This window comes from Filicampus tigris, chromosome 20, assembly GCF_054856515.1.
Source record: "Filicampus tigris isolate MCC_2025a chromosome 20, RoL_Ftig_1.0, whole genome shotgun sequence".
NCBI lineage: Eukaryota > Metazoa > Chordata > Actinopteri > Syngnathiformes > Syngnathidae > Filicampus > Filicampus tigris.
Window position 1 is genome coordinate 6,727,459 of NC_141236.1, and position 24,776 is coordinate 6,752,234.

Below are 24,776 nucleotides of genomic sequence, written 5' to 3' on the forward strand. Positions count from 1 at the left end.
ACTAATCAGGGCTCTCCAATCCTGTTCCTTGACGGCCGCTTTCTCCCTGTTGCGACACACCTGGTTCAAATGATGAGGCTCCTAAAGAGCTTGCTGATTTGAAGCGGGTGTGTTGCAGGTGGGCGCAATGGAAAACTGACAGGCCAGCGACTCACAAGGAACAGGATCTTCAATCCTGTTCCACAAGGTTGCGCTGAAGAACCTGACCAGCATGGATCAACTTGTGAAGTCGAGCTCCTCTTCAACAAGGTTTGGACCTGTTGCAAAAGACAAACTTGATGAATCAAAGTACTTGACTGCTTTTTGTTATTCTAGGTGGCGCAATGATCAACTTGCTGACCGGTTCAAGAGGCTACAAAAGAACACTCTCCTGCTTCTTCTTGGACTTGGCATGCACTGCAGCTTCCAGTAAGAGTGCCGCCAGCGACTCTTCCGCCTGCTGGGCAAAGAAAATTCTCCGTAAATGTGGAAGGTCCTCAAAAATGCCTAAATTTTCAATATTACGACATGCAAATAAACGTACTAAAAAAAGCAGCTTGTCTGGTCCGTTGTTTGTCCATCTGGGAGAAGACTCTGCACCAGTCCAGAGTTTCAGGAGCTCAACCAGCTGCTGCAGTGGAAGGTTCCGGTCTACAGTGAATCAAAACATCCGAAAGTCAACTAAAAGTGAAACACTGTACATTCATGGCATGTTGCTGATGCCATAATTGTTTGAGTTAACTTTTTGTCTTTAGGTCCACACGCTGGCCAACAGACGACTTCACCATGCAGAGACGAGGAGACGGTCTTTACATGTCAACCTGAACGGTGCACGTCATGAAGCTTGCCAGGATGTTCCAGGTGACTGCATCAAAGAGGAGCTCCTGCAGAAGCGTACAGTAAAACATCACCGCATGTCAGGTTGGTAATACAATTGTTTTCTCACATGTTCCTTGTCCTGCAGATGGCGCCACTGGAGTGCTACAAACTACAACCTAACTCAAAGTCAAAAGTTGAATCCTCTGCTGGTAAGAAATGGAACATTTCATTTCAGTAGCATGTTCCAGTTGTCTTGACAAAGTTGAATGATTTTGTTCTTGTGTGCAGCACGTTCGAGTACCTGCTCACAGCCGAGACCAGCAACACGTTTGCCTACCTTGCTCATCCACGAGGTGCTGAAGCCAAACTTGGAGACAGCCTGAGAAAAAAAATGGGAGACATTTACATTTGGACGGTAAGCTCTTGAATTTTTTTTTTTTTTTTCACTGCACAATCCTTGTGCCAACTTTTCTGACCCAATACTTTTGTTTTGTCCCCTTTCTAGGCAGCAAGGAACAAGAGCATCTTCCATCATAACGCACCTGTGAAGACTTGAGTCCTGATCGCTGGTAGGTTTCCAGCCCCAAACATCTTCTGCACCAGACGTTGACTTAACTTTTGACTCACAGATGTTTTTCTTGTCTTAGGTCCACACTTGCCGAAGTTCTTCTCGCTGGCCGACCACTTCGCAACCAGCAGACTCATCAGACTTGCAACTTTGTCTTCTCGCTGGCCGACCACTTCAGCACTTGGCAACGAGCAGACTGTCATCCGACTTGCAACTTTGTCATCTTCTTGCTGGCCGAGCACGCAGCAACCAGCAGACTGTCATCCAACTTGTAACTTGTTTGTTTGCGATTGTCTACTCTGCAAAAGAAATAAAGCTTGATTACAAATAACACTTATGCTCTTAACTTCATTCTTACACACACAATACAAAAAACTTGCTTAAAGCAAAGTAACCAAAAAAAAAAAAAAACCTAAAACATTTTTTCAAATTTTTTTTCCCGTTTTTTTTTCCAATTTTTTTTTTTCCAAATTTTTTTTCCCCAGTTTTTTTTTTTTTTTCGACAGTGGGTGCGGCAAGGCTGGAATGAGGCCTTCTGATTCGCTGATGGGTCTGGAAGTGGGTGGAGCAATGCGGATAAAAGGCAGTGATTGGTTGAAGAGTGGGTGGGACTATGCAAATTAGAAGCGCTGTGATTGGTGGAGCTGGAAGTGGGCGTGGTTATGCAAATTTGAAGCACTGTGATTGGTCGGATTTGCAAAAGTGGGCGTGGCTATGCAAATTACTGCAATCTGATTGGCTATGCAAATTCGAGCCGCACCGTGATTGGTGGGTTCAAAATTGGGCGGAGTTAGGGGCGGTCCTAGCAGCAGATAGGTTTTGGGAAGGCACTTTTGAGTCTTCAGGTCAAAGTTGCACTTCAGTCACTACATGAGACACAAGTCTTTTACTATTCCCCTCAATCTCACACGACCCAAAGCTCGATGAATTTAAAAATTGCTCAAGTTTTGAGTCGTGAGGAGACAAACAGGAGTAGTAATGTGACACTTGTGTCCACAGTAGTCGAGACTGACGTGCAACTCTCACCTCAAGACTTCAAGCGGCCTTTGGAATAGTTTTCCACTGCAGCAACCGACACGCATGAAAGGCTTCAAATGAGGGCAGATTTACCAATAAAACACAAAGACTGCAATTCAACTTGAACTATTTATTGGACAGAGAAGCTAACATGACCATTTGAAAGCATTTCACCAGTCAATGTTTGTGTGAGCTAACTCAAGTTGCACACACAGACATCCACGATGAAAGCAGCTTAAGTGTTGCCTGCTTGACGCGCTCATGTGTGATGTCACTTACTTCAAATGACGTGCACACACTTTGGCGATGGCACCAAAGGGGGACGTGAGCGCACTGGGACAAAAACTAAGTGCACAGCACAACACCATCATCACACACTGCTGGACATGTTTTTAAATGGCACCTATGTGAGCCAAATTAGTCAAAAATAGACTTTTTTTTTAACAAACTTGGCCCACATCATTGTCATTCAAAAATATGCCCAGAAGTGTCTGAAGATGGTGTGGCAGTGCATGAAACAGAAGTTGAAGTTCAGTGCACTCACGTCCACCTTGTGGTGCGATGTGACATCACACATCAGCTCGTCAAGCACACGACATTGCTCAATACTCACAGCGGTCCAAATGCAGCTTGGCCTTCCCTTCCGCGTGTCCCACAAGTCCGTCGGCCGCACCTTTGAGGCCCAAACCTCCTCCATCCATCTGGTCAGGCAGAAAATAAAGGCAGTAAGTAACACTCTTCTGTACATAAAAGTTTTAAATTGTCTATTTCAAGATTCAAGTCATCTTATGAGTAAAATAGGGTGGTATAGTTTGACTTAACATTTGCAAATGTGTGCCCACACACGTCATGCATCTGTGTGAGCAATCAGCTGGTGGCTTTCGCTCCACACCTGACATCCAATGAGCAACTCATGCTCCTTTCAATCAAATGGTCAAGCAGGGCCTCAAAGTCCTCCAACTGAAAACACTCCGCCCATGTGTTAAGAGTAGTTTAATATTGTTCAAACATACACAAAAATTAAAACTTCTCCAACAGACAGCAATCTCATCCCCTTGGTAACATTCCTTTACCTCCCCTTGTAAAAATGCCACTTTACACTTGTCATTTTACAACACTACATTATCTGGTAAGTATATTACTTTACAATTCCAAAATACAGAACTTTTATCAAAACCAGAAAAATTTTCAAGTTCACGATGTAAGATCACACATTTTTGTTTGTTCTTTTTCCCTGGGTCCAAATAATCCTTTGTATTAGAATGTGAAATTATTAATTGGGGAAATAGCAGATTAAATTGTTCATAATTGTTAATACTATTTTAATTTTTTTCTGTTCAGTTTTTGATTTGTCATTAATTTTATTTAACCATAATAACTTGCTCCTTGCTTTTTTTTTTTTAAAAAAGAAAGGTTAGAAAAGTCACAACATTTTTCCAAAAAAAAATACTAAGTTAGGAACACTGAGCAGCCCTAGCCATAGTCAGAAAGCTCCAGGTGGTCAAGGTAAGTAAAAACATTCCTTTAGGCACCTGAGAACTCTTCTGAAGTGAAGAAAAAAAAAGATTCCTTTAATGCAGATAAATCACATTCATTAATTATAAACATTAAAGTGTTGTAAAATGAGTGTAAAAATTTATATAAAAATATACCGTAAAAAAAATATACATTAAAAAAATGCCAGGTGGAATTGCATGCAGTTAAGTACTTCAATATTTTTTCAAATAGGTCCAACAGACACAATTTAAACTAAAAGTGTATTTATAAAATGACAACATTGGGTGTCATTAGACTGTGCCAGTGTCCCTAATGTTTTGACCCTCTTGAACCACCAGCGGCATAATGCTACACAGAAGAAAATGGAAGGAACAAGCAGCATGCAGTTTTTTTTTTTTTTAAGAATATGTTGATGGTGAGATGGTGTGAACATGGGGAGAGATTTGCCTCAAAATTAGTCACAAAAATGCATCCACAATGTTCACGTGTTTTTCACATCCACAAATATCTAGGTCCGTTCAAATACAATCGAGCACTTCACACTCGTACAGAAACAAGTGCATCAATGCATTAAAATGTTAATAGCTATTTGTGAAAATCACAAATATTTGTGGATCTGGAAAACACGTGAAAATCACGGATGCATTTGTGTGAATAATTTTGAGGCAACTCTCTCCCCATTTGTGAAGCCATCACTCTTCCGTTTTGGACATCAGCTTTGAGGTGAAAAACATACAAAACAACATTCAAGTCAAACGCTTTCCTTGGCTGTCTTTTGATTGACAGCTGAGGGACGCTTGTGGGCGTACTGCTAGCTAACGAGCCACCTTTGTTGATATTGTTCTACAATAGCGAGCGAGCTTCCAGTGACGTAGCGAGTAACAATAAACAAACTAGAGGGCCTCAGTGTCGTAATTATGCTCCTAAATAGTGTACGCACATACATTTGTATATAAATGGCAAATAGACAGTTTAAAAATGTTTCAATTACTCACTGAAAACACAGCTGTCAGTCACCACGAGACTTCCTCCTTGTACCGGATGTGTACGTTCTTCATCTTCCTCCTTTTCTGCCGCTGCTTCTTCTTCGTCTTGTTTTTGGCGGGTTACATCTTCTTGGTGCATATCGCTACCGACTGGACAGGAGATCGCATAGGCATTTGGCAAGTTCCTGCGGTCTGAAAGGGGCTATGTGTAACGCCAGCAAGTGAATTTCCAAAAATTATTCCTTTAAAAAATGGTATTTCTTTTGCCCCTCGAAAAAAAACGTTCCCCCTCTAATAGTTTGTCTTCCAGCAGAACTCCAGTTTATTTATTTTATTTTATTTTCTGTGCATTAAGAAAGGGGGCATGTGTCCTGGCACCCATAGCATCCTCACCTCCTCCCTGCACATGCCTGAGTATTCTCAGATGTATGTGTCTTTTTATTATTTTTTATTCTTATTCTAACAATACATATTGTCTGACCTTGGTCATCGCCTTTTATAATGAACGCCATTGTTAGTGTGTCCCCTGCAGTTGAAGGAAGGCCAAGTGGAGCACATTGTGGCTGGTTGAGGGAATCACTTTAAGGGATTAGAGTCGGTCATGTTGGGTTTCCTGGGAGCAGCTTACTTTCCCATCTGTTACCTCCAAGCCGTGGATAGATCCTCTTGTTTGGGATCGACTGCTGGGAGGATTCACACTTTTCATTGAATTTGTTATGTTAGCATAGGTATCATTTTGCTCTTCTGAGGAGCCTCCTTTAGTATGTTTCCCAACAGTTAATTTTATGGATGGACAAATACCAATACCGGTTATCGGTATCGGGCCAATGCTGGTTTTATTTCGGAGTATCGGTACTTGTCAAGGGGAAGTCAACCCAAACATATTTTTTTCCAGAATATATTCTATGCAGAATATGTTCGGGTTGACTTCCGCTTTAAGGCAAAACCAATAATCTGACATCGAATAAATCCACCTTGCAGTCGTTGGTACTACACTGCGACGTTATTACAAGAGACTTTAACATTGGCAACTTTAAATAATGAGCATAAACAACTAGTTCAAAAATAGCCCGTTTTTTTTTTTTTTCCCTCCCCCAATTCCGTTGAGACTACAGTAAATTGTGGTGTGATTCAACAGAGTTCACATTTCATGCTGCAGCGTTGGACGCGCGCTTCCACCTACACACCAAACCAAACCTCGATGTTGCTGCACAGTAGAACTGCATGTGCAATGTGGCCAATGTGGCATCTCATAACGCAGGCCGCCGTGGGTCATAGACACGCATTATCTGCAGGAAGCTCATTTGCATACGCATGACCTGCAGGCACATGTTTGATCAAGCACTACATCATCCTTTGAATTGTACTCCCCCTTTGAAATCTCTCTGCCTTTATCTGCCTCTTCATCGCTCCCCTCTCAGCTGATGGAGCTTGTTGTGGACAAATAGGCTTAGGCCGGTCACTATAGCAACAGAGAATTGCAGGGGGGAAAAAAAAATAAAGGGACATAAGCACTTCTTCATCAGGGGCCTCAATCTCCCGCTGGAGATGCTGGAGCCCCCGATTTAACGCAACAAGTAAAGGCAGGCCAACGGAGGCTCCAGGGAGGAAGAGGAAGAAAAGGAGGAAGAGGAGGAGGAAGAGGAGGAGGAGGAGTGATGCAGAGAGGTGAAGATAATGGAGAGAGAGGATCCATAACGCGTGTCTGCCAGGCTTCTCACATCGGGCTAACGCCTTCACTCACAATTTTGTCTTTTTTGGAGGGGTTGAGGGGGATTATTTAAAAAAAAAACTACTTTCCACAGAAATCAAGGTAAGAAACGGTTCCTTTCTTAATTGTATTCAATTAATTCAGCATTCAGAGAATTTATTAAATTCAACAAATCCGGTAATCTAAAGATCTACATATTACTCGATAGGCTGCCTTCCATTTATATGTCATTTGATTGTGGGATTAACTGTCAAATATTCCATGTTGAATCGTGATTATACACCATGTGATGTGCCTGTGAAAATGAAATTTAAAAAAAAAGGATAATATTGATTTTATAAAGAGACTGTAGTAAACCAAACACAACATTACATGCGGAATTGTTTTGAGTTAGACTCATCGTGTGGACGGATTAACTCCAGATTAAAGAGAGGACAGTTACAAAACAACGTGGCCACCTGTGTGTGTACGCGCGTGCGTGTGTTTGTGAACTGATGTAAGAACTAAATTCAGGACAATTGGATGTTATGTGCTGATTAAAGTAGAGTGAGTTGCGTTCTCGTCTAAAATTAAACACAAAAAAAAAAAAACGTTGAGAAAATACATTTAACAGGGCACTCACCCACTTGATCTCCAATGCCAAAAAAAAACAAAAAAACTGCATTCACAAATTGAACAAAAGATTTATTATTTTGGTGCTAAGTTGCAGGATTTCTCCTACTTTTGCTTACCACAATAATTCCTGTCGAGTGCAGGAGGCGGTTGAGGAGGACCACGCCATGGCCTCCTGGTTCAGCTGGAGCGAGCCTCCCCAGCGCCTCCCCCGCAGGGAGCCGGCCGACGTGGTGACCGACACCCTCATGGTGGAGCTGAGTTGGCAACTGAAGGAGGCGGAGAGGCAGCAGAGAGAGAGGGAGAGCGAGTACCGGCGCCTCAAGACCGGAGTGGACTACAGCTGGTTGGCCAGCGTGCCTCGCTCGTCCTACGACATCAGCACCGGGGAGAGGCTGGTCCTGGAGGGCCTCTGCTCCAATGTGCCTCCGTCTTGCTGTGGACTGGTCATACTCAAGTAAGACCACGCCTCTGTTTCACTCTTGATTTTTCTTCATTCGATTTTTTTCAAATACAGTCATTACATGTAGTTTCTTGAATGTGTGTGTCTTAATTATAAAATAATAAGTAAATTAAGTGCCGGTCAAAGCTCAACTGATGTCTGCCATCTAGTGGTGACAATTTACAACTATAACAGAAACATGTTTATAATTTCCCCTCAAAAATGTTTTGGTTGCCCATTAGAGTCTTCATTAACTCTAACGTGCATGTTCTTGGAACGTGGGAGAAAGCCGCTTGCTGCCTTTCACCTACGATCAGAAGCAGGAAAACAGACGTATAATCCCAATGGGAATATTTTTCCCATGGGGAACTTGTGTTTTTGGACAGCCTGAATTTAATTGAGCATCTGTTCACACATCACTGAGGTCGCAGGTGTCTTGTTAGCGATAGCGAGGTGCTAAAAATTATTCGTAAAAAAAAACAACAAAAAAAAACACATCTGTATGGAGACAAAAAAACAACAGGTCTCTGGTCTTGGTTGTGCACAGGTTCCGTGACGCAATCCGAACCAGCGAGCCAGAGGTGCAGGAGGTGTCCGGCCTCTTCCGCTCGGTCCTCCTGGAGGCTGCGGAGCAACTGAAGGAGGAGCAGGAGGCCCAGCGGCTCGCTCGCCAATGGAGCGATAAACGCGCCAAGAGCATGTCGCTGGTGAACTTCAGGTCCCGCATCAAGATCAACCCCTTTGGGAACGCGGCAGGCCTGATTTCGGGCGAGGGGACCCGTTTGAGCGACCTGAAGACGGTATCGGAAGATGTGGAGAGAGGGACGGAGAGGGAGGAGAGGGTGTGGAGCATGCCAGACTTCAGATACAAAGGAACAAGCAGCAGCAAACTTGCCTAAGAGGACAATGAAGGACCATGATGTGGAGTTGGGAGATTCGGCTCACATGACTTAGATCATTGAGAACTTGCTTGACTAAAATGTACAAAAGACTTGACAAGTCTTGTTTACATCGTAAAATGTGCATTTTATTTATTTATTTTTTTTATTGTATTTTGTGCGCAAACTGGCATCACTGAGTGCAGCGGTCACCTCATGAAGCTAGTATCATGGCGGGAGCTCCAAAGATTTGGATTGGATTCAAGGATTATGTTTTTAAACAAATCAGAAAAAAAGGGAATGGCAACTCAAAGATAAGAGACAGAACCGCAACATCTCTTACTATGAAAGCTACAGACACAGATAAGGTAGATTAGCGTCAGTTTAGCTAACCGATAACTGGTCAAACAGTAAACTTCATGTCTTTTTATGCTATTAAACCGACGATTTGGGATCAATAAAAAAATTAAAAATTAAATATCATAGCGCGTCAAGCTAACTGAAGTGCAGATATTGAGCGCGAGGTGACTAATTTGTGAATATATGTTGTGACTGATTGTACGATTTATGACTCTCTCTACCCAATTAATGACTCGACTTACTTAAAATTCAACGGGGATTTGATTTTTGACACAGTAACTTCCTTGAAACCTGGAAGTTAGGACACATATATAACATTCTCCTACTTCTGCAATGGAGTGTGCTCTGTAGCTCCTCTATAGCGTGCTCAAGGTCAATCTCCTCTTCATCCGTCAGCTTCTGCTGATGACAAAACCCGTGAAAAGCTTCGAATGTATTTGTCGTTCATAGCGACCATTTCCAAAGCGTTTTTACAGTCTACTGACTGTAATGGCCTTGCATGCGGGAAAGGAGAGCCACAGCTGCACTGAGCTTTTAATATTTTGCACGTCACTTCTGTGTATTTTTTTTTTTTCAAAGCAGGAAATAATTTTCCGCCGCCGTCACTCTGACGATGAGTCACCCTTTGCACTCTTTCATCGTACACAATGACCATACACAACACTCCCCCACACAAGGTCAGCCAAGTTAAAGCTTAGCTTCTGTACATTCTCTTTACAAGGTCTGCTCCAAATCGAAGCTAATAAATAGGACAGGAGAAAGCGATAAAACTGACTGGTTTATTTTCATTTTGACACAAAGCTGCATGAATGCATTCAACTGGTATGAAACAATTAACAGGCTATTTTGTTTTACAAACTCATTGACAGGACGCTGCTGAAAAAAGATGGCCGACGTAACCGAGGGGCTTCAAGTATATGATAGTCACATTAAAAATTGTTATATCGATACAGACAGAATGACAACGGTCAAATAAAGCCCAAATCAAAATTAGTGATCGCTGAATAAACTTAGCTATTGGCGTGTGTACATACCGTTGACACACAGCGGCCACTTTATTAGGTACACCTGCACTGCAAACCACAAAAACAAACTGTTAAACGAATACTCGTAGTATAGTTGGATAGTTTTTTGTTTTTTTTTTGGGGGGGGGGGGTTGTGATTCCATTACATTTTGCAGGTGCACCTAAAGTTCAAAGTGGCCATAAAGCAGCAATATCAAAGATGTTGCTCCTCAACTTGGTCTGAATTCAGTCATAGCACCAGGTCACTGTGCTGCATGTTCTCCCTCTGAAGCAGGGTACACACACAGACTAGATTTACAATTATTAATACTTTATTCTTCTTCTGCACCATAGCGCCTTTTACAGGTCAGTCTTGGTACGACATCAGACATTTGATTTATAGGATGAGAGTTGCGATTTTTTTCCCCGGGGTCTCTCACATTGAAATAATCAGCATGCGTGTACCCTGCTTCGAGGTGTGCCACACCCTGGTTTGACATCAACCTTTATTTACATTTCCGCCCCCCGGACAGCTCGCTTGTAGTTTCCTGAGGTCGGCTGCTGTGTCCACTCGGGGAATCACAAGGTAGAGTTCAAGAACTCCAGAAGTTCGGCTCGATTTTTGTCCCGCTGTGGTGAAAACGGATACGTGTGATCGAGAGCAAATAGTAAAACTGAATAAAATGGCTGCTAAAGAGACTGAAATGACCTGCTTATCCTTTTTGGACTTCTTTACTTTCATCTTGATCTTCTTTCCGGAAATCATACTGTATTTCCTGCCTTTCTTCTTTTCCTTCAAGTACTGAGAAAAAGAACAATGAGGTATCTCACCACTAGCGTTAATTTCGCTGACGAAAACTAGACAAAAATATATTCGTCAATGCACAATGTTTTCACCAGACGAAAACTAGACGAGACTAAAACCTGCAGTCGAAAGCAATAAGTGGGTCTAAATCCATATGCATTTTTGTGGACAAATGAAGACGAGACGAAAATGTAGTTCATTGAATAAAGACCGGGCTAAAATCTATGGACATTCTAGTTCACGAGCAAAGACGAGATGAAAAACAGACTGAATTTTAAAATGTCTGACAAAATGAACACTTATCACCACAAACCTGTTTCTTTAAACACTGAAGTAAACTCCTCACAAAAGATAGGGATATTTCGAAGGGGATGAAATTTGGATGCACAAGTCCAACTTGTTCAGTACTTTTGCACAACTTTGCTGCATGTTCTGTTTCAATTTAACATTAAGTCTCATTTTGTAGGTAGAACTAAATCCATTTTTATCGTCTTTTCAACCACACAACTCATTGAAAATACACTAAAAATAACGATGAACAAAAACTTGCATGAACAACCTTGGATATCTGAACAGGCCCAGAGTTTTCTTCACTGCCTTTGGGTTTCTTTTCCTTTTTATGTTTATGCCGCTTTTCTTTCTTCCCCTTCTGCTGCACATGAAAAATGACAACAAATGACACAATTTTGCAAAGGATACTGACAACTAATGATCAGCAACCATAAAAGAAACAAACCTTTTTGGGTTTGTCCCTTTTCCTTTTCTTTGAATGCTTTCTGGACTTACTTCGGGAGTCTGGTAAGAAATTGGTGACCATGTTTAATGATTAAAGACGGCAATCAAATCTGAGCGTCCAATTAAACTCACCGCTGCTTCTGGAGCTACTCCGGCTGCTGCTGGACGAGTGTGACGAGCCCGATGAAGAAGAGGACGAACCCGAGGATGAATCCGACGATGAACTGGAGGAGGACGACGAGGAAGAGGAAGATGAAGATCTACTACGACTGCGTTTACGCTTCTTCTTTTCTCTACCTGCGGAAATAGAATACTGTAGTCAGCATGCTATGATAGGTGGACAGTAGAATATTCCTACTTGCTTGAAGTGATTGCTAACGATGTTAAGTAAAGTACACCAAATTATTAATGAATGCCCACTTGCTGCCCACTGGTAACAATCTACACATCAATAACTACATGCCACATAAACAACATCTGACAGCACGGAAAGTATGAATCCCACTAAATCTACTTTACGTTGAACTTTTACCATACTTGATGATTCTGCTTCCTCAGTAATGACAAATGCTCTGCAAATACATTTGTAATTTATTCTAGATTTTAGCAGTTTCACCTCTGCTCTTGTCATCCGTCCTGGAGCTGGAACTGGACACTCTGCACTCCGCTTTTGTTGACTGGAAAGAATGAAGATGGATATTGATAATTCAGACAAATCTGTCAAATATGGAGCGTTTTAAAGCTATAATAATGAAGAGGGGAGATGAGAAGTTACTTTGAGATGTTGTTTTCCCTTTTTTCGATTCAGTTGTCTTAGGGAAAGCGAATTCCAGAGAGCGATAAGTGTGTTCACTTTTGCTTAATTTATTTATTTGGGATAACAGAGAAAGAAATTGGATAAGAACTCACACATCAGTCAGATCTGATTACCTTTACCTGGAAATATTTGATCCATGTCCTCATTCCATTTATTTAATTTAATACCTAATTATTAATGCTCTGTCTTATTTTTTTAAATCAGGAGATACGATATCTTGAGATAGAATATAAAAAAAAATCACAAAAGAAATGGCAATGCACAATCTGAATCACATCCGGATAGAAGATATCACATTTGAATATTCAATGGCGTCATCAAGTTGTGGATTCTTAAAACTTAACGGGGACATCCTTGCAGTAAGACATAGCGATCACCCCAATTCGATGTAGCTAAGTCAACAAGTATAACCAGGAGATGTCACGCAGAAACACAAATAAATGAACTAACCAGGAAAACATTGTTTTTAGCGGCTCTCATTCCACTAAATTATGAGACACAGACTGTGTCGCTAAGCGAACGCAACACCGCATTTGCATATGTTACACACGCAATGCATTTAAAAGATGACGGTATTCAGCACTCACCATGGCAACAGTGCAGTATGGTTATTATCGAAGACACCGTGACAACGCTACAACGTGCATACGTCTAGATTTATTTGCAGCGATGCTCCGCAGGTTAGCATTAGCTAACAGCGACAGGAGACATATTGTATCCCAGAATGCACCGCTGCGAGCTTTCTTCACAACAAGGAAGTGTAGAGAGAAGAAAAACAACGTCGTTTTTATTTTATTTTATTTAAATTTGTTTCCCAAATGCTAAACGGGGACTGTGTCTCTCTTCTCTTAAGGCATAAAAAAAAATCACTCATAATCAAATCCGAAAGAGAAAATTCCAAGTAGTCCATAAAGAAAATAATGACGTATGGTTCAAATTCTTGAACATTACCAATCCTTTACATTTTATGTGAGCCCAGAAGCACTGAGACACAGGACAAAAAAACAAAAAAACAAAACAAAAACAAAATCCCAGAATCATCCAAAGTTTTATTATCATTATGGCCGAATTGTTATCCCCCTTAAAATTTAATTATTTTCCAAAGAAATTCTGCCACAGGATAGATCTTGTTTAATGTTTATGATTAAAACTGTGTTTGAATAACATAAGGCAAAAACGGGCCATTTCATATATTTTGTAAATTCTCTATTTTGGGTGACAGGTCACCATCCAGGTCACCACCCGGTGACCTGTCATGATGACTGCTTCGGTTTACTGTGGTTTGGAAATGCCTTCTCATAACATCATTGGATAATGACTGATATTAGCACTCTCCCCAGGACCCAAAATGTTGCAGGGGGGATAACAAGGGAAGCGTGGTGTAATAGCAAACATAATCAGGATATAATAATAATAATAATAATAATAGTAATAATAATAATAATAATAATAATAATAATAATAATAATAATAATAATAATAATAATAATAATAATAATAAAATGAAGAAGATACTGTACTACATTTAGATTAGTAAATATTTTAGGATACTACATTTACTACAATGTAAAGAAAAACTCCAGTGTGCGATTACGCAAACCTTCCACTAGAGAACAGCGTTTCCCCATCTTTGTCAACAAACGAGAAGTAGTATCATGATAAACTCAACATTATTTACTGTATTTGCACAATTCGGGTAGCTTTTTTGGAATCACGCGGAGAAAAAGGCGTGTTTCGGGTGTGTTCTCAACTTTCGGCTATGAAAACAAACAGTACAAGCTCGCTCAAATAAGCAGAAGTATGCCCCACCTGCTGAACAAATAGGAATCCTCCTAAATCATACATTCTTCGCTCAGCCGGGGCAAATACAATTTGGCCGCCGTGGATTCATGACAAGATAGTTATTGTTTTTTACCACACTATTGGAATTTTATATTAGTCCTTCCATTTTCAAAATTGCTCATCCTGTTCAAGATTGCTGGAAGGCGTCAATCCCAATCGGCTGCGTACCCCCTGGACTGGTTTCCAGTCCACTGGCAATCTTTCAATCCTTGTAGTCCTCCTTTTACCCTAAATCAATTGTATTGGGGTCCATCTTAACATGAGTGAAATAAGGAATGTGTGTGTCAACAGTCACAAACTTCACTTTATGTGTCTCGTTAAATCACTGAACTGCCACCTTGCTCAAACGTTATCGCATAATCCTTGCCGCCAGTTTCATAATGACACGGCATGTTTTGAACACGACGAGGTTGATACAGAAGGAAGTTCTGGCTGATCACATGAGCACAGAGAAAAAAAACACACTGATGTGCTGACATCCACTTTTCACTGGCCTTTGTCCAGTTTCCCCTTTTGAATAGAAAAGCCCCATAAGCTCTGTGGCCTGAGGCCTTTGCCGTTCCGACACTCACAGCTCAATAGTCACAAAAGCTCAATAGTACAAATGGTTAGAAAAGGCAATGTAACACCTGACGCTATATTAACACTACTTGGCGTTCTTTTCATCCATGAATTCAGTTTCAGTTTGAAACTAGAATGCACTTAGCTCAGCTAAAGCTTAAATGCACACAGCACATTACTCCCCAAAAATGTGCTGTACGCGGCTACCGGACTTCAGGATGAACCTAAAATGCAGTATAACCTTTATAGGTCAACTTGATTTGACATTTTCTGAATTTTAAAATGCACATGTGCAACTGGTGTTTCATTACTTAGAATTTTAATTTTGAATTTTGAGATCTGCACAGCGCAGTATGTTTTCAGGACTATTTTAAATCAGATTTGACTATTCTGTCAATTGTATGACAACTTTTTCCGTAATCAGATTTTTCATCACTTTTAAAAGTGATCATCGCTGACCGTCTTTAACTGTCAGCTGTCTTTTCTTCTGATGCTGCTCACCTGACTGATAACAGCTCCTGTGCGTATAAAGCCCCCTTTTTATCTTTACTGTATGCAGATTATATGATCACAAGGGTGTGAAGAGAAGTGCGTTCATCATCAATCAACCTTTCTTGCCGTCCTTAAAGTGTTTTATGATTAGTGGGCAATTAATTATTGCTGCTACTCAGTCCTGTGAACAAAAAGTCTGCGCGTAAGGAAGGACGCATTAGTCCACACTTTCTTCATTCACACCTCTGACAGGTTACGTACAGTACATATTATACATAAGTCATATTTGTATCCATGCATGCAGTGACACATCAAGTTTCCCTATGAGTTTATCTTATCTTATTCATAGGCTTTTAAATTTGTTTTCATTTTCTGTGAAGGGGTCAAAGTTCCAAAGGCAGAGCTTGTGATTGGACTTTTACACGGAGTGGCGAGCTGTGCATTTAGAATCTGGGCCTTCGATGTTGCCCTTATCATGTCTGTGAAGCTTGAAAATTGTCAGGTTGTCTCCATCAACCAATCAAGGACACACAACATCAAATCAATAATTATGGCTCACCTGTTTTCTAAAGCTGAGCCATGATTGGTTGTTACCTGAGCCCTGAGCAGCCGTGATGTCATTTTCAGTCGACAGCAAGCGGCAAAATGGCCGCCCACTGAGATGGACAAAAATAGGTGGATTTTACTACTTAACTCATATTCCACAAACACAACATCAATCAGAATGCTTAGAGATGTTTAGAGTAGTGGGGCTGAAGAGAACATATTATTGTAAAGAATTTTTTCGGGTTGACTCTCTATGAAAATCCATGTTCTAAAGCAAGAAATTCCAAATGTATTAGTAAATATCTTGAATAGTCTCACACTTTTTGTTCACTAAACGACAGGTCATCCTCAAACTAGTCATCATTGTCATGGTGGTGCGGGTCTGTGGAGTTAACATTCCAGATGGCTTAGGCTCCCCCTTGACTGAAAGCTCTTACGTGGAGGCCACTGAGCCGCCATGTGGTCAGATTAAACAAAAAAGAAAAAAAAAACCTCTCGGTGTGTGAGAGAGGACAGGGTTGTCGTCGTCTGCACTTTTAATCCACTATCCCACAGTCTAAAATGATCATCTCTTCATTCCAAATGGTATTTAATTTATTTATTGATGGTTATTGATTGACCATAGCATTGGTGCTAATTTAACCCTCACCCTATGATGTTTTGCAATATAAGTTAGCATCGAGCTACCATACTTTTGTGAGACAAAATTGGACATTTTGCAGTTTAAAAATAAAAGTTTCAATTCTCTTTTGTAAACTATAGTTCAGTAAACTTCAACTATAGTGACAAATATAAAGCTTGAAGCAAGGCAAAGCACTAAGCTTAATTTGATAAAATCTTGGGAATCAAGTTATTTAAAAAAGTATTACTTCAAAATAGTATTTATTTCATAATGTTTTTTATTTAATTTGGACTATTTTATGCTTCCATAGAGAAGAGATGCTAATGAATACTTTTTAAATTAAATTAATTAATAATTAAATTAAAGGGGAAGTTAACATGTTTGATGCAGGCCCACTAGTCTAAACTTGATATTCTGATTAATATTGTGTTTGTGGAATACAAATTAAGGCAAGGCTGTTCATCTGGCTTTCAGCAACGCCAAACAATAACTCGTATTTTTTGGTTGTTGTTGCTGACGCTCGACTCTGAAGTCAAATCGGTTCAATGAAAACACAGACGGCATGCTGACTCGCTTTTTAACGTTGCGCGCATCCACAATGGCTCGCAAGCACGGTGCAAAAACACCTGGTGTGAACAGAGTACGCACAATGCGGGGTTCTAAGCGTGGACATGAAACAAGTGTATCACAGCAGCACACCGGAATGCTGGGTAAAGCCCTGGGTGGGTGCATGTTGCCTTTGCAATGCCCTCCCCCGGTGCTGGCCTCTTATGTAAGACCCTGTGGCTACCCATCGTATGGTCAGCAGCCATAGCAGATGCTGACTAAGAGCTTTAATCATGGCAGTTGTCGCCTAGAGCATTTTGTTGGTCAGGTAACCACCAATCACAGCTCACCTGTTTTTTTTTTTTTTTTTTAAGTTGAGCCATAATTGGTGGTTAGCTGAGCCCTGAGTAACTGTGATAGCAAGTGGCAAAATGGCCGCCACCTAAGATGTACAAAAACGGGTGGATTTTAACTCATATTCCACAAACACAATATCAATCAGAATGCTGTGTTTTATGGGACTGCATATTTTTGTATAGAAAATTTGGGGTTGACTTAAAAAATTATTTTTTTTATCCGACTCATTAAAATAATGGTTTGTTGCAGCCCTAATAAATACATTTCATTGAATTCTTATGCTCACCCCAGTTTGAATATATACAAAAGAGCAAGAGACACATTTAAGTTCATCAACTGTACCAAACAGCCATATATTTTTTTGTCTCGTGACGACACAGTGGACAGCAACTGTAGATAACATATCAAAAAACGTCAGCTGACATTTCATATCTAAAAACAAACAAACAAACTATTTTTCACATAAAGCCACGTAAATGTGCCCAAAGACACAGGATAGAAGTGACTGCACATTATAAAAATGAACACATCAAAATACATTTCCCAGCACATTTGTTTACATTGCATATACATAGAATCAGGAGTGGAATTCTCAATTGCACCTTGTTAAGTGACAAAAAGTACAGTGATTTTTTTTTCCTTTTTTTTTGGACAATTTCAAGGCCACTATAAGAACTTGGGTGCTCAGCCATCCAATGCAGCGGACAGACAAACTGCATGATGAGTCAATCGGTGGTGTGTATGCCTGAAGGAAGGTTCTGGCACGATGCACCTTGGAGCTCTTGACCCCGGAGCACCAAGTCTCAGTATGGACAGCGGAACGCCACCAAAGAACAACTGGCCGTCATCAGGGCGCGACCGGCGACATTGCGGGGCTCGTTTCTCAGCAACGAGATGCATTAAATCTTGAGCGAATGCGGCCGTGTCGTTGCAGTTTACGTCGACTACACTCAGTGCTATTGCCAGTGGGCGCAAGGCAGGCTAACAGAGGTGTTTATCCAGCTTCTTATACAAAAAGGCCAAAAATCTAACTACCAGCATAGATGGTGGGCCAAAGAGAGAAAAGAAGCAGCATCTACAGAGAGAAATATATTCTAATAACTTAAATACTTAATTAAGCAATACTCCCATTTTTAGGGGTGGTCGGGGGATTAAGAGAATACACACAAAATAGTCCACAGGCTGAGTGAACGTGTGCTGTGAAGGACATTTTGAAGTCCCGAAGAGAAGCTTTGGCACAGCAACACCATGGGACAAGGTTCCACAGACAGGGAACCCTGACATGCCACCAATGACGATAAAAATCAGTATCAGTCGCTCTTTCCATTTCCAGTTGGCAAGCGAGAAAGTAACTCATTATTTGTTTTTAAATCTAACAGAAAAAGTGACTTATCTTTCTTATTTTCATTTTTGGATTAGAAATTGAAAAACGGGCCACAGCACAGAGTTTTGGTTTGAATATTCGATTGGTTGTGTTTATGCGTCCCGGGAATTTGCTAACAAGCATTAGTTACAATTATGGCCTGACCGAGAAGGATTTTTTTTTGGGCTGATGCCGATGTTAGGCAGAATAAAATTCTGATTACTGATTAATCTGTCTTTGGGCCCTTAACACTTACAACAATATTGATATGAATAACAGGCAGAACAAAAACAACAGAGAAAAACTGCAAAAATTTAAAAAAAAAAAATTGCCAATTATTTTTTTTTTTTTCTTTGGCTGGCGGTAGAGCTAATATCACCCGATTAATTGATCGGGCCCTAGTAAAAATGTTAAACTTGTTAGCCGCCACAATCAGTCTGGACTATGACCACAATCCATCACATGATCCATCAGTCGTATAGTATCAAGCACAGACAGGTTTCAAGCGTTATTGTAATCGGCATGCAGTACATCTGACACAGAAGGCAGAAGATGTGCTTCAGCTAGTAAGAACCAATTTGTGAACTTTGTACAGGCATTACATTTTTTTTCCTCACTAAATCCCTTCACAAAAATGAAACAACAGCATACTCATTTGGTTGTGATTGATTTCATTGTTAAAAATAAATACAATTACATGCAGGGGATATTGTGTACATGTAATAAATATGATGGTGACATTGAAAACCAGTCCATAACTACAATTGTGAAAATTCATTTGAAACCCATGCTCTAAACTAGTGATTTCCACTCAGTGTGGTGTGAGAGGTGTTTTCTTTAAATCCATTTTTGTTCACCACTATTGTGGGAAAAGGTGGTTGGAAAACACGGCTCTACACAATACACAATTCTCCATGTTACAATATGGCTCACTTGATGGATGGTGGTCTTGGACCTGACTGATTGTGGCAACTAACAAACTAAATTATCTTTACGGATGCTCGTTAGTGGAACTTCAGGGCCAGGGAATATTAAAATCAATGCTCAATGCTCAATGCTATGGCTTGTGTTTCAATTTCTGATTTTTGATTAGAGCTAAAAAAAAATAAAAAATAAAAAAAGTAAATGAAAAACCTGGCAACTTTTTTTGTTTGATTTAAAAACAAATGAAGTAATGAGACTTTTTTTTTTTTTTCATTTTTGGAAAACGATCCACAGATCGAGGAGGCTCAAAAGACTTGAGGTCGAATAATTGCTTGCTCGGTGGTAACGCTGGAGCCATTCTTCCGATATTACCTGACAGCAGTTAGTCCAGCTTCCCGTTTCTCTCACAGAGACGACTCCACCCCCGACAGGACGATCACCTGCGGCTGCACCAGCGACACGGTGGCCGGCTCCGGGCTCTCGTCGGCGACCTTCAGGTCACCGGCCGCCTTCTTGTCGCCCGCCGGGTTCTGCTTGTCGGCGGCGCCGCAGCACAGCTTGGGGGCGCACTGAGTCCGGCAGGAGAGCTCGCACAGCGAGTCCTGGGACTCGGAGCTGAACGTGACGAACTCGGGCTGGATGGTGGTTGCGTGGATGCCCTCGTTGTGGAAGAAGTCCTTGATGCGCTTGGCCACCTCCATGTAGGACGTGGGGTCGTGGCACTTGATGTGCGCCGTGGCGATGATGCGACTGCCCGCCAGTTGCCACACGTGCAGCTCGTGGATGGCCAGGACCCCGTCGAGGTTCAGCAGGCGCTCGTTGAGGCGGTGGATGTCGATCTGCTTGGGGACCGTCTGCAGCAGGATGAGGGCCGACTCTTTCAGCAGCGGGTACGTGGTGTACAGCAGGATGCACACCATGATGAGGCAGAGTGTGGGGTCCAGGTAGAGCACCCAGCAGGGGCCCGCCATCTTGGCGGCGGGCGCGGTGGGTCCCCCGAGCAGATCCTGCAGCGTGCGGTTGCCGTGGTGGTGGTCGGCGTCGTGGCTTTCGATACACGGGTTGACGCAGAGCTCGTCTTTGTTGCAGGGCTGCCACACGAAGATGAAGATGAGAGCGTTGATCACCACGATGACCGAGCCCAGGGCGTCGCCCAGCACGTGGAGGAAGACGCCGCGCATGTTGAGCTGCGACGACGTGCTGTGCTCGTGTTCCATGTCGTCGTACTGAGCGCCGCCGTTGATCTGCACCTCCGAGCTCTCTTTGGGGCTGACGTCTGGGGACAAAAGTTCAGAGTAAGTTCAATGAGGCATTTTTTTATTTTTTTTTTATACCACCCAAACTTGGAAATGACATGAATGTACATTAGAGTGAGAAGCACAATGGAATAGTGTATAGCTAGCATGACTCTCTCACAGTTCTTCCTTTGGGCAGTTTACATGTTCCCCCTTGTGCTTGGGTGGGTTTTCTCCCACAAAACAGAGTTTGGTTGGTGCTCTAACATATACTGCGACTTGTATCTATTAAAATTTGAGCTTGGACTGCTACCAAAAATATGAATAATGCCATGCAATATTAATGGTACAACTACAAGTAAGTTCACTATAGAAGCTGTTTGAGTGTTGCCATTGTTGGCAAGCACTTCGAGGGAAAATTAACAAGTGTAGTGGCAGAGGAAGCAGGAGCTTAAGTCTTTGATAAACTGATGAACTTTCATTTTTTGATTTCAAGTAAGAATTAAATCAGGTTTGACAAGATGACAGGAACTTGGAGCGCTTTGCGGTCACGTCGCACGGGTTATGTGAAGAATTTTGGTTGGAGGCCCCCCAAACCGCGTTTGCCTTGGGCCCCACAAATGACAAGTAGAAGAGGTTTCAAACAGAAAAAGTACTCTTAAACATTGTTTCTACTTTATTTTTGAACATGACATCACAGTTGCTCAGCGCTTAGGTAACAGCCAATCACGGTTCACCTGTTTTCTGAAGCTGAGCCATGATTAGTTGTTACTTGAGCCCCGAGGAACTGTGATGTCATTTTCAGTCGACAGAAAGTGACAAAATGGCCGCCCCCTGAAATGGGTAAAAACGTGTGGATTGACTCTTATTCCACAAACGCAATATTCATCAGAATGTCATATTTAGTCTAGTGGGGCTACATAGAACATAATATTGTAAAGACAAGTTTTGTGTTGACTTCCGCTTTAAAAACATTTTATTTTACTAAAACCGAAGGGCAAAGTTTTAATAACCAAGGACAGTTGTGCTTAAATGAAATGAGTTTGTCACAAGAGAAATGTCTTTTTATTTTTTTTAAACAGACCTCCGATGGTAGAATATAAGTGGCGTGTTTAAATCTTACAGCCTTGACTGATTAGAGCTCAATTTAAATATACCACTCATTTCACATCGGTCAAAATCCAATCATTGATTAGGGTGTGTGCACGAGGGTACGAAACTGTTTGCCTCATTCCCTGAGACAATGGCGGCTCGTTCATCAGCGGCTAATGGTGTACTTTTGGCCGTTGACTCTACCATTACGCTGATTTACGGTCCAGTAACTGCTACTAGGGGCATGGAGGAGGGGTGCGCACGGTCTCCATTTATTGAAAGTGTCAAGGCCAAACAGTGCGTGTGGGGGGAGAAACCTGGGCCTTGGGAATGGCTTTAATCCTTCAGGGCCCAAGCAAGTAAGAACGACACGTGCCAGAAAACCAAAAGACGTACAATTTTCATGTGACCGCTGGTTTCTGAATAGGCTAATAGATCATATATTGTACAGTTATGCAATACGGACTGCTGACTAAGATGGCATGGAGCAAGCTGCCTTGGGGAAGGGGGGGCGGTTGTCTTTTTCCTTTCGCTTCCTTGTTCACCATCTGGTTGACTTTTTGTTACAATATCAATAAAATAATCTGTGCTCTAAAAATTTTTTTTTTTACTTGTCTTCCAAAAATATTGTAAAATGACTCAGGTAATTACGCTATGTGGACTACAACATATAAACTATACTAGTAAAATGAAACTCAATTATGTGATTTAAGTTATTATAGTATACATTACACAGAATAGATAAATATGTATACATTTTTTCTCTTTGACATCGTCTGCAAATGACCTGGACCATGCGCCCATTTGTAACCCCCTACAGGCCACCGGCGGAACAGCAGGCGACCAACCTAAACAGTTTGCTAAGGTGTCTGTTTTTAAAGAAGTATATTGATTTGTTTTTTTTTGACAGACGTGGCCCTTTAGCACAAAAGTCTGTCCAACCCTTGGCATTTCGCTCACCGGTTTGACAGGCGTCCGTGGAGCTGCTGTGGTTCCCCACCAAAATGTTGGTCTCTGCAGGAGTCCCGTTGCCGGCCCGGTGAGACTTTGCGCCTTTGCCCTTTTTCCCCCCGTGGGAGTGTCCATGTCCTCCGCCGGCGTGGCCGTGGAACAAGCAGAGCCCGAGCAGGTTGACCACCAGCCCCGCGAAGCCCACGCCGGCGAGCACCTGCGGCCGTTCGATCTCGCGGGCCTCGGTGAAGCGCTCGATCGCCTCCAGCACGATGGTGCAGCACAGCGCCGTGAGGAACACCGCGTTGACCAGCGCCCCCATCACCTCGGCCCGGATCCAGCCGAACGTGTTCTTGTCGGTCGCTTGGGTCTTCTCGGCGAAGCGCACCGCGACCAGAGCCACAATCAGAGCGATGACGTCTGACAGCATGTGAAAGGAGTCGGACAGCATCGAGAGCGATGCGGTGATACGGCTCACCACCACTTCCACGATGAAAAAGGCGAACGTCAGCGAGAGCATGCAGAGCAGTCGGAGTCGATTAGGCGCACAAGCCATTTTATTCACGGTGTACAAAAAGGGGACACAAAAAAAACTAAAAAAAAAAAAAAAAACCTAGCTCGCCCAAGCTAGCTAGCTAGAATGAACTCCGAGCTAACAACTCGAGCTAACTGGCTCCCCGAGAGACAATACGTACACCCCACACTACACGCACGCTACTATTATCCCGTAATGGCAGCGGTACCTCACCTATAAGACAATTCATCCGATAAATAGTGACTTAGCCAACACCATGTTTCGACGTTCGCCCCAGCTCCAGTTTGCAGACGATCTTAAACTTTGCACCCGAGCCGGCAAACTTTCCACACGGAACACCAGAAAGACTGAGGAAAGGACACGCCCTGTGCGGGGTCCTATTGGACAAGAGGACAAAAGGTCCAAGCCGAATGGTTGGATGTCGTAGCCGTCGTAAATGGGCGGGACGGAGTAAATGGGCAACAGTGGTTGCTAAGCACGCCACACGAGCGTAGTCTCGCGATGATTGACATGTGCATTATCGTCTAAGGCAGACTTCTTGGGGAGAAAGCAAACAAAAAAAAAATATATATAAAATAACGATGGCTAATATGACTACAGCAAGCCTGCACTTGCCCTATAAACATTACTTAACTATGTACGTATGGTACATCTTTGACGTGACCAGCGTGAGTTCTTGATGATGAATGACACGCATTTGGTCGTCTCGTTTCCAAGCCTCAAAAGTAGTTATTGTTTGTATAGACGTGTGCTTTGATAAAAGGGTGTCTTTTTCTTACAAATGTTTTCAACACATTCTCAACGGAGGGATTAAGCCATAGGTTGTTATCCCATTTACTCAAATATAATATCACTATAACAAACAACGCTTTACATTTATTTTGAGGATAGTCCGAATATTATCCGTTAGTGAAAGTCTTCTTTTTTTTAAATTTAATTCATGTGTGTGTAATAATACATGATAAAACATGCTAAAACAATTGTGGTAAACTGGCGACACTGTGTGGCAAATTTAGACACTGAAATCAATGGACAATAGTGGAAAACGATGGACCTCTTGTGGTAGATTTAAGTACTTCATCAGGCGCATTAATTATACAGTCCTGTTTTGTAATTGGTTTGGTAATTATTACTTTTTTTGTTAATTTGTATTAGCATGGTTCTTGTATTCTAAATTACTTTGGTGCATTTATTATGTATCTCTTAATTTTATGTTGTTTAAATAATCCTGTGAGGTGACCTTGTGTGAAATGAATGGAGACATGATATTAGACTGGTTTGCATACATATAATGTATCAGGTCTTTGAAATGCCTGCATAGCCACCAAGTGTGAAACTACGCAACCAAGTAAATCTTAATTTCATCTGCCTGTCTCTGAAAATGTGTCTGGGTCAACTGTTGTTCACTTTACATTATAACTAATAGCTAATATCCAGCCCCACATTGAGTTTCCCACTTCACCATGGCAAAATATTTTTA

At 41.8% G+C, this 24,776-nt stretch overlaps 4 protein-coding genes and 1 long non-coding RNA gene across 16 annotated transcripts in view; 2 read left to right on the plus strand and 3 right to left on the minus strand.

Annotated features, from left to right (window-relative positions):
- The window catches only part of rhag (Rh associated glycoprotein), a 26,723-nt gene extending 25,024 nt beyond the window's left edge, over positions 1–1,699 (plus strand). For 4 of the 7 annotated variants that reach the window (XR_015083727.1, XR_015083726.1, XR_015083730.1 and 1 more), the window contains 7 exons: positions 78–249; positions 316–666; positions 735–840; positions 944–1,007; positions 1,087–1,213; positions 1,304–1,367; positions 1,446–1,699. The gene's annotated coding sequence lies outside the window, so the exon portion shown is untranslated. The remainder of the gene's footprint in view (positions 1–77; positions 250–315; positions 667–734; positions 841–943; positions 1,008–1,086; positions 1,214–1,303; positions 1,368–1,445) is intronic. The other 3 variants (XR_015083729.1, XR_015083731.1, XR_015083732.1) reach the window with 1 other exon arrangement.
- The window catches only part of LOC147128054 (uncharacterized), a 7,822-nt gene extending 2,125 nt beyond the window's left edge, over positions 1–5,697 (minus strand). The window contains exons 1-8 of one of the 5 annotated variants that reach the window (XR_015083733.1): positions 4,876–5,697; positions 2,997–3,084; positions 1,426–1,665; positions 1,136–1,177; positions 722–863; positions 524–630; positions 341–439; positions 208–257 (exon numbers count right to left, since the gene is read on the minus strand). This is a non-coding gene — a long non-coding RNA (uncharacterized LOC147128054). Of the gene's footprint in view, positions 1–207; positions 258–328; positions 440–523; positions 631–721; positions 864–1,135; positions 1,178–1,340; positions 1,666–2,996; positions 3,085–4,875 lie in introns of those variants that run through there. The other 4 variants (XR_015083736.1, XR_015083735.1, XR_015083734.1 and 1 more) reach the window with 4 other exon arrangements.
- Positions 5,698–6,289: 592 nt separating this feature from the next.
- On the plus strand, positions 6,290–10,572 carry rd3 (retinal degeneration 3, GUCY2D regulator). The gene is made up of 3 exons (XM_086018009.1): positions 6,290–6,679; positions 7,333–7,646; positions 8,179–10,572. The coding sequence occupies exons 2-3, from the start codon at positions 7,357–7,359 to the stop codon at positions 8,528–8,530; spliced, it is 642 nt and encodes a 213-aa protein (XP_085874135.1). The 5' UTR covers positions 6,290–6,679; positions 7,333–7,356; the 3' UTR covers positions 8,531–10,572.
- On the minus strand, positions 9,629–12,974 carry LOC147128056 (uncharacterized). Of its 2 annotated transcripts, none has more exons than XM_086018012.1 (7): positions 12,818–12,974; positions 12,030–12,090; positions 11,546–11,710; positions 11,415–11,473; positions 11,238–11,327; positions 10,583–10,675; positions 9,629–10,503 (listed from the first exon to the last, which is right to left on the minus strand). In XM_086018012.1, the coding sequence occupies exons 1-7, from the start codon at positions 12,818–12,820 to the stop codon at positions 10,453–10,455; spliced, it is 522 nt and encodes a 173-aa protein (XP_085874138.1). In that variant the 5' UTR covers positions 12,821–12,974; the 3' UTR covers positions 9,629–10,452. The 2 variants fall into 2 exon arrangements, with proteins under 2 accessions (XP_085874138.1, XP_085874136.1); XM_086018010.1 differs by having other exon boundaries at positions 11,238–11,330.
- Positions 12,975–17,518: 4,544 nt separating this feature from the next.
- Positions 17,519–23,688, minus strand: slc30a1a (solute carrier family 30 member 1a). Its single transcript, XM_086019622.1, has 2 exons — positions 22,771–23,688; positions 17,519–20,759 (listed from the first exon to the last, which is right to left on the minus strand). Exons 1-2 carry the CDS (start codon positions 23,315–23,317, stop codon positions 19,888–19,890), a joined length of 1,419 nt encoding a protein of 472 aa, XP_085875748.1. The 5' UTR covers positions 23,318–23,688; the 3' UTR covers positions 17,519–19,887.
- Positions 23,689–24,776: the final 1,088 nt, after the last annotated feature.

Excerpts from the sequence above, each read along its gene's own strand:
- slc30a1a (XM_086019622.1), bottom strand. The coding sequence starts at position 23,317 with ATGGCTTGTGCGCCTAATCGACTCCGACTGCTCTGCATGCTCTCGCTG. Across the intron at positions 20,760-22,770 it reads CACGGACGCCTGTCAAACCG|ACGTCAGCCCCAAAGAGAGC; the intron begins GTGAGCGAAATG and ends TTTTGTCCCCAG.
- LOC147128056 (XM_086018010.1), bottom strand. Across the intron at positions 11,331-11,414 it reads AAAGGGACAAACCCAAAAAG|CAGAAGGGGAAGAAAGAAAA; the intron begins GTTTGTTTCTTT and ends TTTCATGTGCAG. Across the intron at positions 10,504-10,582 it reads AGTCCAAAAAGGATAAGCAG|CGGGACAAAAATCGAGCCGA; the intron begins GTCATTTCAGTC and ends TTTTCACCACAG.
- rd3 (XM_086018009.1), top strand. The coding sequence starts at position 7,357 with ATGGCCTCCTGGTTCAGCTGGAGCGAGCCTCCCCAGCGCCTCCCCCGC. Across the intron at positions 7,647-8,178 it reads TGTGGACTGGTCATACTCAA|GTTCCGTGACGCAATCCGAA; the intron begins GTAAGACCACGC and ends GGTTGTGCACAG.